At 37.9% G+C, this 14,789-nt stretch overlaps 1 protein-coding gene across 1 annotated transcript in view; it reads right to left on the bottom strand.

The window, feature by feature from the left end:
- cpne9 (copine family member IX) overlaps positions 1-6,376 on the bottom strand; it is a 49,662-nt gene extending 43,286 nt beyond the window's left edge. Inside the window, exon 1 of the mRNA XM_083520961.1 lies at positions 6,129-6,376. Within this exon, the coding sequence (XP_083377087.1) occupies positions 6,129-6,205 (77 nt within the window). The 5' untranslated portion in view covers positions 6,206-6,376. The remainder of the gene's footprint in view (positions 1-6,128) is intronic.
- Positions 6,377-14,789: the final 8,413 nt, after the last annotated feature.

Here is a 14,789-nt window from a genome sequence, read left to right as displayed (position 1 = left end):
TGTTTAGCTTGAAAAGCTTGTGTACATTGTGAATTGTATGTCTGTAAATCCAGTTGTTTTTTTTCTGGAGTCCCCATTTTTCTAAAAACATTTCATCTGCACAGCGGTACGTCGCAATCCGGCTTTCTTCTGCTTACTGGGTTTTTTTTGTGTGTGGGAAGTGCAAGGCAGAAAAAGATTACTGAGAGAGAAAGAAACCGATAGAAAATAAATGGGCAAAACCAATGAAGCACTTAAAAGTCGGTAAACTGTAATTACGGTGCGGCCTTGATGCTTTTCAAATGACTTTCTTCAGCAAAAGTGCTATAAAAAAGAGTCTGTTTTATGCTTTTAGTTCCACTCTATTGTACACAACTATCATAATTCGGGATTATGAGAGTCGGATAAAAACCAACAGGTTCTTTGTAGATGTTCGGCATCCACCATGATGTTTAAAATAGAGTAGATGTGTCGTCCTTAGGCTTTTCTAGTCCACCTTGCAGGCTGTCTTCTAAGGTGGAGAAGCAGGCACATTCACTCCTGTGAGGTAAAAAGGGAAATGTATTTCATCTGCTCCCAGCTGAGTGCTCATATGAGCTGCAGGAGGCTGTTGGAGACATCCGCTCTTACTCTGCCCGTGACGTTTCACGCCAAATGAGCACATTTTTTTTATCCTTGTATTTGTAGCAGGAGGTTCTTCAACTTATTTGCCTCAGTATTTGGTATGCCTTTGGGTGAATAAGGTGTTGATGTAGAGGACATTCTTCTTCTCAAAAACAAAAGACACATTTAGTGAAAAAAAGGGCTGTGTGTGCATTTCTTTCAACAGACCCAATTGCAAAAACTGTATGTATTCATCTGGATAAACATAGAGCCAGTTTCAAATTGCAATACTTGTCATGCCAAACATTTCAATGCAGATTTATTTCCCTATTGCTCTTAATATAAACTCCACTCTCTGGGGTTGTTTTTCCTTCCCAATCCTAACATGTGTTTTCATGGACTTCTTTTTCTGCACATTGTCATACTGGAACAGGTTTAACATATGTCCTTTACTTCCAGTGGAGGGGAATTGTAATGTTACAGCATACAAAGACATTATATCAGAAAGCCTCAAAACCTCTCTGCAAATTCACATTATCACTAAAGATTAGAGACCTAGTTCTAGAAGCAGTTCTAACTCACAGTGCTACCTCCACCATTCTGGATCATGAGTAGATCCTTTCTTTCTCCTGGTTAAACTTATGTTTCAAGAACTTTTGAGGCTCATCTATGTATTGTTTGGTAAATTTCACTCTGGGCTTGCAATTCTTACTGCTTATAAGTGCTTTGTATCTTGTGGTACTAGGTCTTATTTACATTTTAGGCATTTGGCAGACACACTTATCCAGAGCGACTTATAGTCATCTCAATTATACAGTCGAGTAGTTGCGGGTTAAGGGCCTTGCTCAAACAACCAGCGAGGTGGTGCTGGGATTTGAACCCATGACGTTCCGTTCAGACTTCTAAATCTTATTCACTGAGTTGCCACTTTCCTGCTCTTCACCTCAGAACATTTTGAACTCAGCATGCTATCCACTCAATTCCACAAACATAACCTCAATAAGGCCAACACGAGTTCTTTGATTGCCAGGGTGGAGAGACTATTCCATCTCCCGGAGGCAGAGTCCAGGCCACAGACAGCTATAACACCTTCAGGATTCAAAACGATAATCTTCCAATATGCAGTACATATAATTAGCATTTTATATCATTAAGATTTTAGTTATTGGACCATTTCTACAAACTTACTTAAAGACCATAGTATAAATATTTGATGAATCTGCATACACATTTGTGTTCAGCATTGAAGTTGCACAGCTGCTTTTTTCCCTGCAAAGTAGTGTTTATTTTGTGTAATCAGTATTACAGACCCTGCTAGAGGTCTGGAGCTGTTTCAGTCCCTCTCTGACTCTCCTCCAAACTCCCTGTTTTGAGTGACACGATGGCGGGATGGCATCTGGGCCTCCCTGTGATGACAGCTACAAACAAGCTTGATGAATTGGCTTCCCTTGTGAAGTGCTTCAGTAATTTGGCACCACAAAGAACCCATAATTATCACTGGAATTAGAACTTCATATTCACAGGCTATATTTATACCACAGGTTGTTTGGGAAACCTTAAAGATTGCATTATGTATGAGGATAAGTTATTTATTGGAGCACAAAAAGACTGCAAATTAGCCAGACATCTGAATATCGGCAATGATGAGACTTGAGGCTGCTGATAGCTGTTTGCGTACAAAAATCAGTGTGTGTGTTCATGTGTGTTTGCATTTAATTGAGTGGGCAATGTAGCAAGATTTTACCTTCTTTTTTTTTTTTTTTTTTTTTTTTATTTACAAATGTTTATTGCAATTCATCTGAAAAGTGTAGCTTAAAAAAATGTAATTGTATACGTAAAAGAAATGGGATTTGAATTTCTAATATTAGTAGAGAACGTCTTTGGATGCAGTAGCATCAAATTTTTCTTTCACTTCAACCAGGAGACCCAAACCTTTTCCAGCATGACAATGCTGCTGTGCAGAAAGCCAGCTCCATAAAAATATGCTTTACACGGGTTGTAACAGAAGATCTCCTGATATAGAGGTCTCACCTCAATCTTATCGAACACCTATGGGATGAATTGAAATGCCGGCTCGGAGAAGTCCATTTTGAAAACGTCTTTGTAAGTGTATCTGTGACCAAATCAATTTCTTCTCAGCCATTGTGGAATGGAAAAAAAGCTATAAAGTTTACACAAATATATTTGAGTTGTGCAGTTTGATACAGTGCGCTCTCTTACCATCCATTTAAAGTAACTAAAAATACCGACATTATTGTATATATTACAATCTGATTGGTTAAAGCAACAGTTGCATTGTTGTGTATTTGAAGCTACAAGCGCCCACACTGTTGATTCTGAAGGCGTCAAAGCAAATTTCTTTGACCCCGGAAGCACATGATGGCTAAAATATGATTATGATCAAATAGCAGAATCAGGAGACATTCGATGAGCCACTTTGCCATCACATTGGTCCAGTTCTTGGTGCCAGACAGGCTAGCTTGTCTAGCTTCAGAATTTTCTACCGATCTCACCTGCTGATCTGATATTTTTACCCACAACTCTCTGTAGAATTTATTTAGAATGGTGAGAAACATCCAGTAAAAACAAGTAGAGTGGCTTTTCAAGCTGTCAGAAATGCTGATCAAAAAAGAATCCACCATGAGATGGAACAGCAACAAGAGAACACCACATTGGGTTCTGCTGGACGTGTTCTGATTGTATTCTGAAAATTACCTGTGTACAAAAATTTTTCTATATTGTAAGAGAGATTGCTTGTGTGCTATGTATGGGTAATGCAATATAAGTAGAGATTTTATTTTGAAAAAGGAAAAAAAAAAAAAGTTGATTTGTCATTGCTGCCTTCTTCATGATAAAATTCTGATTAATCATGCAGGTCTAAGTGGCACAAAGAAGGGTATGTTTTTTTTGTACCTCTAATATCCATCCTTCCCCAGGGAAAGGGAAATGACTGCACATTAAAAGCTCATTTAAGGTACTTAATTAAACATTAGTCCCAAGTGGCATGAAAGCCATGATTTTTTTCCCCCCAATATTCCATTGCAATGTTCTATTCAAACAGGAAGTGACAGTGTTGGTGTGAATTGCCTGCCTAATTTACACAACAGACACCGGCATTACATATACACCATACCATACCCCGGCCCTGATAGGACAAAACAACAGCTAAATACAAAGAAGAGAAAAGATTAATAAGAGCCTTTATTTCCAGCATCTCAGAATGCACCACACATCAAACCTTGAAGATGATAAACCACAATAGCAGAAGACCAAATAATGTTCCACTCCTGTCAGCCAAGACATCATGGGCACAGATTCACTTAAACTGGACCGCTGGACATTCTGAAAAAAAAACGACCTGTTCTTTTTCCAGTCGTCAACTGTGGGTGTGCCCATGATTGCCTCAGATTCCTGTTCTTGTTTGACAGGAGTGAAACCTTATGTGGTATGCTGCTGTTGTGGTTCATCCACCTCAAGGTGTGATGTGTTGTGCATTCTGAGATGCCTTCTGTTCACCACATTTTAAAGTGATTCGGAAGGATTATTTGTGTTTCTACAGACTTTCTGTCAGCTTTCTGGTTGCTCTCCACGACCTCTCTTATAAACAAGGTGTTACAGTTGCAGACAGTCCCCCACTTCCGCTGTAAACTCCTGAGACTTTTGTGTGAAAATATTCCAGTTTTATTTGAACTAGCCAGAGCGGTACGAACAACCTTGATCACATCTATCATCATCATCATCATCATCATCATCATCATATTGTTGTTCTACTTCTTTATTACCATCTCTTTATTTCCATCACCTTATTCGATTTTTCTTTTCTTTTCTTGTTCATCATCATAATCATTATTTGTCTTTACATTTTGTCTTTAATCATCTTTATCATCCTATCATTAGTGTTCTTCTTCTTCACTGTCTTCTTTTTCCTTTCTGCTTCATTATTTTTAATTATAATCATCTTTATCATCAGATCGCCAGTCTTCTTTTTCTTCTTCTTCTTCTTCTTCTTCTCTGCACCATTATCTTTATCACTGTCATTACCATCATCTTTTTATAATACTCTTTTCCTTTCTCTTTCTCTTACTCACCATTTTTTAGTCACTTGAGCATTATTCCAACTAGCCCGAGAGGTATCACTTTTTTTTTTTTTACCCATTCTGAGGTTTGATGCAAACAAAACTGTATCTGCATGATTTTATGCACTGTATTGTTGCCTTGTGATTGTCTGATGACTGCATAAATGAGCAGATAGATAGATAGGATAGATAGATAGACAGACAGACAGACAGACACACACACACACACACACACACACACACACAGACAGACAGACACACAAATACACACACAGACACACAGACAGACAGACAGACAGACAGACAGACAGACAGACAGACAGACAGACAGACAGACAGACAAGACAAGACAAGATAAGATAAGATAAGATAAGATAAGATAAGATAAGATAAGGTAGATGGTAAATGTACATTTGTTTGTATTCATTCATTTGTATCTTATCAGGTTTTCAGAACATAATGGACAAGTTCAAAATGACCAGTTTTGATCTCAGGGGCACTTTGGAGATCCAGTGAGCATTACATTTACTCCATATAACTGAAACATACTAAAGCAGAGTGATAACTATCTATCTCTAAACTGTTCAGAAATGTTTATTTCCTTACTCTCTTGAGCAATCTAGCAGCATTGCAACAAACATCACTGAGCCAGAAACACAGCAGGCATGTTTGGGCAGCTGCACAAGCTTCTCTTATCAGAGGAGCCACCCTGCGACATCAGGGAATGCACCTAGTGAAGTTAAGGATTTATGCAAACACATATCAGCATCAGTGGCCAACATATTCATTATTTAGAATGGGATAAAAGGCCTGGCTGACTGCTCAGTACTGCCCGTGTCTGTCCAGAGATGTGGCCTCGGAGGAACACAGTGAGACCCGGAGATGCCATTTATTAACCATGATACCAGTCTGGGTTTTCTTCTATTCCATTTATTTCTCTCAAGGATGGAGAGTGAATTCAGCACAGGACAGACAGGACATGCTTCGCCACAGTGTCCTGTTGAGTATACTCAGAGATGGGGAGGTACCGCACTGCAACACTGTAGTGTTTGGTCACAGGTTTTACCGGGTATCCATGCAAAATATAAACGGTCCCAACATAATAACCATATACTGATGGACAGGTATGACACATGAGTATGGAGAAGTTTCGAGAAGATATAGGAAAATGAGGAGCTTTTATTTCCTCTCGCAACTTCTTCACTCATGTTTTGCGTATTCCAGTCTCCAATTATGATTGGGGTTTTTTTTGCAATTTTTAGATGTTTTTAAATGTTTATATTTATTGCATCTTTTTTCATTTTAAAACCAAATGATGAAATTGTAAGCATCTAATGAGAACTAGGTTTAAATGTGCCCTAATTCAATTCTTTATTCTGTCCTAATTGATTTATTGATTTATGATGATTATTATGGTGATTATTATTATTATTAGTTCATTTCATTATTATTATTTCTGTCTTTTCTTACCTGCACGAAACGGTCACTTCTATTTTAGTAGCAGGGACGCTGGTGTGAAGGGGGTCGAACTCCCCGATGGACGCCATCTCTCCCCTCGGATAAAGTTTCACAACAGTTCTTCTTCCAAACGTGTCTATTTATTCGGTTTTAAACGCGACTTGAGGAAGGTTGTTCGCTGTCCTCATTGCAACCATGAGCAGACTGGGGAGACACCGACGCGTCTGTCCGCCGCATCACGGACAAAACTCGAGACGGAGTCCGCGCGCTGCTCGACCCGACTGGCTTGAGCTGAAAAGGCGCGCGCGAGGAGAACCGCCCTCTGAGGTTCTCCTCATCACCGGGAATGAGAGGGATGGGAGCTGATCAACACTTTCACAACTACGTGGAATTCGCATCATCAGCACCAGCATCATCATCATCATCATCATCATCATAAACATCAACGTCATTATCATCATATTATATTGTGTCCTATTTAAAACTCATATTGTCCAAGCTCAATGTACAGTGTTATTTATGTCTGTACTTTTGAGAGTCACCAACAACTGGAACCAAATTTCTTATGTATGTCAACACACTTGGCCAATAAACCCTGAAATTCTGATCATCATCGTCATCTTCTTCATCATCATCTTTCTGTTTTCATGATGCTCTTCCTTTTCTTCATCACTATCGTTTTATCTTCTTCACCTTCTTCTTTTTATCTCCATCACCTATTTCACCTTCTTCTATTTCTTCTTCTTAATCGCCGTCATTATATTTATATCACCTCTTATTTTTCTTCTTCTTCTTCTCCTCATCATTGCCATCTTTTTTTTTATCTCTATTAACTTCTTTACCTTATTTTTGTTGTTCTTTTCTTCTTATAAACATCTTTTTTTCTCATCACATTTTTCACCTTGTTCTTGTTCTTTTTCTTCTCTATTACCATCTTTTTAATTTTTATCATCATCATCATTTTTATTATTATTGCCCTCTTTTTTTTAATCTACATTAACTTTTTCACCTTCCTTTTGTTGTTATTCTTCTTCTTCTTCTCATAACCATCTTTTTTTATCTCCACCTTTTTCACCTACTTCCATTTCTTCTTCTTTTTCTTCTTTATTACCATCTTTTTATTTTAATCATCTTATTATTATTTTTATTGCCATCTTTTTTTATCTGCCCTCTTTTTTTATCTACATTAACTTCTTCAACCTACCTTTTGTTGTTGTTGTTCCTCTTCTTCACCTTCTCTTTACCTATTTTTTCTTCATCACCTTCGTTATCTTTTATTTCTTCTTCTTAATTACCATCTTTTTATTTTAATCATCATCCTCATCATCATCATCATATTATTATTATTTTTATTGCCATCTTTTTTTTTATCTCCATCAACATCTTCACCTTCCTTTTTCTTCTTCTTCATCTCCTTCTTTTTACCTTTTTTTCTCCATCACCTTCTTCACCTTGTTCTATTTCTTATTCTTTATTACCATCTTTTTTATTTTCACCACCTTCGATTTCTTATTAAAATTATTACTACTACTATTATTGCCATCTTTTTTTTAATCTCCATCACCTTCTTGGTTGTTGAATTTATTCTTATTTTTATTATAGAAGTATTATAACAGCAAAAAAATAACTGCTTGATTGTAAGAATACATTTTTATATTTATTTTTATTTCATTGATCCATTATTAATGCATTCAAGCATGCATTTTGTTAATCATGCAAATTTACATGTACTTTATATTATTTGCATAAATAAATTGATCAATTGTAATAAAAAAAAAATTTTTTTCATTGGAACAATTTTTACCCTATTCATCTGATGTGTCTTGCCTTCATTCTTATCATATTATGGAATCAAATGATTAAAAGTTTGTTAATGAGGTAAAGGGACACCACAAGCTGCATAGATCTTTGCCAAAAGTCTTGCTACAGTCTCTGAAAGTGTACTGGAGTGATGAACACAAAAAATATTCCCTCAGTTGGGGTTTGGATAAGGAAGATAGAGAGTGCTGTGATTCTCCTATAATTGCTCGATTTGGTTTAGATCAGCTCAGCATATGATTTACATCATTTTTATCCTCATCAAATCTGTGAGTTCTCCTGCCCTGTAAATAGAGGGGTGAGGTAAGTATACTTCAAGGCTCTTCTCTGTTCTGGAACTGAGGTGGTGGAATGAACATCCCCTACATCTAGATAGTCTGAATAGCAGAGTCCCCATCTTCAAGCAACGAGTGAAGACCTTCCTCTTCCTGAAACGTCGCTCTGGACAAGGGCATCTGCTAAACGTCACGAATGTAAATGTAAATGGGTGGAAAAAAGAATCCTGGAAGAGACCACTCTTACTAGGGTAGAATTGCTGTACATTTCAGGATTGAGATGATCAGTCAGAAGAACTTTGTGATGATTTGCATCGCTCTGAGGGGATGACAAGAACCCTCTAGAAACCCGCTAGAGCCTAGTGTGCACGGGTGAGGTTGTTTCTACAGTGAAGAAATATCTTGCTGTCAGTCTGATCACGTTCTGCATTAGTATTCACGGTCACCTATGGAACAATTGCTCTTCTGTTTTCACCACGATTTCAAAACAAAATGCATTTACTTCATGGCATGATACAAAAACAAGGTTGTATGGCTGTGCTTAGTATTTGTAATACTTTTCAAGTTTTTAATACTCGACATGTCCGTGGACGAATATGGATGCTTCATGCAAATGCATGTTTATTATTAGTAAAACCAAATTCAACATAGACCATGAAGACAAAATATGCTTGTAAATGTTTTACAGTGTTTATGGTGTTTACGCAAATCATCAGGACACCAAACTGAACTTTTGCTGTTTCCACACGGACGGTTAATGAGGTGATACCGGAGAAACTGTACCATTTCTGGGAACAGTAAAATGTGTCATACATTTACTTAATAAAGGCAACCAGTATACATAGAGTTCATTTACCATACAGTATATTTACTTGAAATGTTCAAACAGAAATGCAGGCTTCATCATTACCGCATTAATTTTCACAGCCCTAATTTGTATACATGCCTTCTAAGATATTAATTGCTTGATCGCATTATGCAGAGCACCTGTCTGAAAGCATCTGTACTCATTAGGTTTCTCCACTCATTTGCTTACGTCTTTCCCTTTCATTAGTCATCCATCTGTAAGTGCACCTTGTAAGTGTACAGTTAGTGACTGCAGCCCAGCTGTTGCTATGCACAATTGTCTACCAATCAATGGCCACAGATCAGTTATTATTTCAATGTAGGCAATGGTTACGTTCGATCTACTGTGATAGAAACACCTCGGCCATACAACTAACAAATTATTGAGTCTGGTTCCTCTCAAGGTTTCTTCCTTATATCATTGGAGTTGGAGAACCTAGGAAAGTTGAAATCCATAGGCCAATCAAGTGGAAGTCAAGATCTCCAGTTAAACATCAGAAAGGGTGGAGTTGACTGTTAGCACATAATGGACTAGTTTTAGAAAGTGATAATCATGAGGGATTTACACTACAGGGAACACCTTGTTTCTGAAGTGAATGATGCTTAGTGAAGTCTGAAACAACTCAAATAACCACCCTTAAAACCACGATGAACAGAAAACCATCTCAGAATATATAAACTTGTTTTTGAGAATTCTTTAAAAGCCTTTTTACATCCACAGCAGTCAGTGGTCAGGGGAGGAATCAAAAAAACTGAAATAGGCAGCTATACAAGACATAGCATCCAAAATATACCTTTCAGCCTAGGGCCAATTAACCTCCCATTTCATATACATTTTTAATAACACGTATGTTATAAGAAATGTGCATCATTACCAGGTTAAAGTTTTTTTTTTTCTGTCATTGCAGTTGCAATTAGAGAGCTATGTAAAAAAAAAAAATTCTGAGAAGTTGTCTTGTCATAATGTCATAAAGGATGTTCTAAAGACTGGGGTAAGGTTTAACTTCAGCAGGTAATATATAGTTGTCAAGGTAATATATAGTAGGTCAAGATCTCCAAATAACACTTCATGACTCTCTGCTCTCCCCTTCAGCCACTGCTCGTAACCTTGGGGTAACTATGGACAATGAACTGTCCTTCTTTCCACGTCACTAATGTTGCTCATTCTTGTCGATTTCTTCTCTATAACATCCGAAGGATTCAACCATTTCTGTCCACACAGGCTGCCCAGGTACTTGTTCAGTGTCTTGTCATTTCAAGACTTGACTACTGCAACTCTCTGCTGGCAGGTCTTCCCCTGAACGCTATTCGTCCACTGCAAATGATCCAAAATGCAGCTGCACAACTTGTGTTCAATCTGCCCAAGTTCTCCCACACCACCCCACTGCTGCTCCCTTCACTGGCTTCCAGTAGCTGCACGTATCAGATTCAAAACACTGATGATGCCTACAAGGCCAAAAATGGACCAGCACCATCTTACCTCAGTGACTTCAACACATCTCGCACTGCACCACGCTGTCTGAGATCCTCCAGCACTGCTCGACTGGTACCACCTTCTCTCAGAATGAGAGGTAAGTACACTTCAAGGCTCTTCTCTGTTCTGGCACCGAGGTGGTGGAATGAACTTCCCCTAGATGTCCGTACAGCAGAGTCCCTGACTATCTTTAAGCAACGACTGAAGACCTACCTCTTCCTTAAACACTTAAATTAGCACTTTCCAAGTTTGCAGAATTCAAGGGTTATATTTATATTAAGTTTGTAATCTTGCGTACCAGTGTATTTATTTATTACTAGAGACTCAAAGCACTTTTGTACGTCGCTCTGGACAAGGGCGTCTGCTAAATGCCGCAAATGTAAATGTAAATGTAAATGTAGTTGTAGATATTAAAGTGCGGTTTGTGAATCCATGAGCCGTCTGTACCATACAGCAAGGGATTCAAATCGGAAAAGTATAAAAGCGTCAAACTTGTGCTATATAGTGAAAAGTATAGGGACTTTTCCAGCCATATGTAATTCTTTCCCGAAATGTTACTAGAAGAAACGTGACAATGCCCCCATGCACAAAACCAGCTCCATGTCATGATTTACCTGGGTTGGAGTGAAAGATCTTGAGAGGTTTACTATAGTGCTCTGGCCTCAACCCTATTAGGATTAATTGGAACACTGACTGCACCCTAGGCCTCCTCACGTCACCCTTTATCAGTTCCTGACTTAGTAACACCCTTGTGGCTAATGAGCACAAGTGCCCACAAGCACACTCCAAAATCTAGTATCTTCCCAGAAAAAAGTAGGATGTTATAACAGCAAATGTGGGTGACATGTGGAATGGGTTTTTAAATTGTCCACTGACTTTTGTTCATATAGTTTATGTCTAATCATAGTTTTCATGAATCTAGGGTGATCCATAGGCACATAGAGCGCCGTATATTATAGATTATAGAAATATAATCTAATTTCTCTCAATCTGCAAAAGTATACTCCAAAATTGAAAAGTATAAATGAATTCATTAACATGTATTAAGTCAAATTAGCTCCCTAATTTCACCCTGGCCGATTGTCAATCACCAGACTCACACTTCTACTTAGAAAGCAAGGCATTTTCGCTCCCCTGAACACCTGGCCATATTAGGATATTTAGATCGGTGGGATCATTGCCAGGTGATAGATGAATTCTTATTCAGGTAGCACAGAAAGTGTAGCTGTAATGATTTTTTTTTTTCTCCAGAGATGCTAATTCAGGTTCACATCCACGGTCTGTCTCAGCCTCTCAGTTCCCCCACAGATCTTAACATGCTTTACCGTCTATATCAAATTAGCTAGGTGTTGCGTAAATCATTTCTGTATTTTCTACACTTCATATTTCAAACCAGTATACTATTATGAAGGCAAACTGACATTAGCCCAATGTTTAATATTGATAGTCATCAATAAACGCAAAAATATTATCAAAACTAAATATTATCATATATAATATGCTTACATGTATATTTGTACAAATGCTTCGATTCGTTCAAAGAGCCAGAGAGAGTCATTTGTTCGTGATCAGTGATAAGGCTGGTTGCATGTGTTTGATTCAATAAAACAAAGCGGTTCATAAAAGTCGTTTGTTCAGACTACGTTTTAATAGACAAGATTTCTTGCTATTATTTACTCGTATGCTTTTTTATGCCATCGCATTGCAGGGACGCTGCTGAAAATCGATCAAGGAGACTGTTAAAATTGAGATTTTATACATTGCGATAATAGTGCTGTGGTGGCAGCTGGGGTGGCAATGCTTTTTCTTAGGGTGGCAGTTGTCACCCCATGCCACCATGGTAGATCCGCCTCTGGTTACATGTATTTCACACCATAACCTCTTGTAACTGCCTAAAGTTTGATTAAAATTAATACTGTTAAATGACCATATAAACAAATGTAATATTTACGTGTTTTAAAAAAGTTTTTTTTCTTTTTCAAAATAGGCTTTTCAAAACTTTTGACACTGTATATACACACACACAGGGTGTGTAGCGTGTATAAGTGAATCACAGGATGCCTTTGTGCAATCCCGCTATTTGTTTTCTGTAAGAGCTTTACTGTCATTACCTTTCCATCCTGCATAATGTTGTCCTACCCTCCCACTAGAGCATCCTTATTTTCACAATCCAGTGACTATTCTTCTTCTCGTGCTCAATTTGCCTACTAAAATAGTCCGAAATTGAAATTCTCAGAGGAAGCAGTAAGAATGTGGTCAAGGGGGGAAAAAAAAGGTGTAAGGCATGCAATTATACTTACTGCACACGATTTAGTGTCTTTAGGGTTCTGAAGTGATAAACCGACTATAAAGCTAAGTGAGCCCATTCTCTAGATGGCTGTAATCCCCCTGAAGACTAGACACTCTTTCGCTTTCCTGTCACACAACCCAGGGGAAGGATGAGGGGGCGAGAAAAGGAATTGGAAGACTCATTACACCTGAATACAAAAGACTGCCAGCATCCTCTTGTCCTTGACATGTCAACACAGGCAGCATGGAGAACGGCATAGTGCACAACAGCTTATGCTGAAACTCGGGTACACCAGGAGTCCACTTAAGCACAAGCAAAAAAAAAGAGACACGCTTACAAAGAACATACATTGCACAAATATTTGCCAAACAATTCCTGATCATGCCGGCAAGATCGTGCTGCTCGTCAGTGAAAAAGTAGGGCCAAAAACATTGCTTTCTTCATAGTGATGAATTCTGAATTAACACCATACAAATAAAATTTCTAATCAGAACACGGCTTGCCTTTATAGAAAAGAAAATCAATGACAAAGTGGTGTGATGTGGCCTGAAAGCTACAGTTACATCATATTTACTACGCCAAAGCTGCTTATTTTTCTCTAAAACAATTTCTTTTTGACCACAGCAATTCGCCAAGATTTTGGTTTTCTTCATGTAAAGAAATCTGTCCGTTTATAGTTTAGTTATATAGCAAATATTGCATACACTGTACTTACTATAAAACTATAAAACAGCTTTTGTATCACTCTGGTAACACAGAAAGTGTTGCTGTAGTGATAAAGTTTTTCCCCAAAAAAATGCTCAAGCAGAACAGAACTGTACAAAACACACACACACACACACACACACACACACACACACACACACACACACACACACACACACACACACACACACACTCAACTGTGTGATACTGAACTCAACACACAATCAGTACTAATCTCAATCGATTCCACCACTCATATTATATTTAATTGTATTATACTGTCTACATGCTTTTTTCACCTCCTGACTGCTGCTACTCCTGTTTTTGCGCTACATTGTGTTTATGTTCACAAATACAATTGTTTATTCTCCTCTTTTGTTAATTACTGTATAATCACATAAAATTATGGTTTACTGTATGGCGCTATTTTGTATTTTGTGTATCTGTCCCACACTGTCTTGTGTTGTCTGTCTGCACTGTTTGGACTAGGTTGCACATGACGCACTTTATATGGCGAGGACACTTACTTTAATCTTTAACTTTGTGTTCTGTTATGTAGCTCTATGTTGTTTAATGTAGCACCAGGGTTCTGGAGAAAAGGAGTCTGATTTCACGGTGTACTGCGTCAGATATATATATATATATATATATATATATATATATATATATATGGCATAAATGACAATAAAAGCTTCTTGACTTTTTGCACAAAATCTTTTGTTTACATTTTGTTTAATTACAAGTACACTAATGTTCTCAGTTTTCTCTGCACACTGTACTGTATAATATACAGTAGGTTTACTGGTGGCGCTATCATGCGTTTTGTGTATTTGTTCTACACTGTCTTGTGTTCTCTGTCTTGCACTTTATGTGGTGAAGACACTTACTAGTCTGGTTTCTGGTATCTAGCTTTATGTTGTCTAATGTAGCACCATGGTTCTGGAGGAACGTTTTCTCATTAATTTGTGTACCGCGTCAGAAATAGTCTTGACTTGACTTAAAGCAGGTTCACATCCACACTCTGGCTGAGCCATTTACAGCCTATGACATGATTTAGCATCTGGAGCAAATTAGCCAGGTGTTGAAATCAGGGTCATGTAGGTACACTGTAAATCACTCCTGATCATCATAGCAGAAGTTCAACATCTTAATCACTGGGCTACCACCTCCCCTACACTTCATACTTTAAACCAGTAAACTATTATAAATGTGTTTTTAGGAGAGATACAGCAGTAACACAAAATTGGGTCCAAAACTAGAAGCAC

Source organism: Silurus aristotelis (genome assembly GCF_946808225.1).
Source record: "Silurus aristotelis genome assembly, chromosome: 19".
NCBI lineage: Eukaryota > Metazoa > Chordata > Actinopteri > Siluriformes > Siluridae > Silurus > Silurus aristotelis.
Note: the sequence above shows the minus strand (reverse complement) of the source record. Positions and strands in the feature narration are given on the sequence as shown.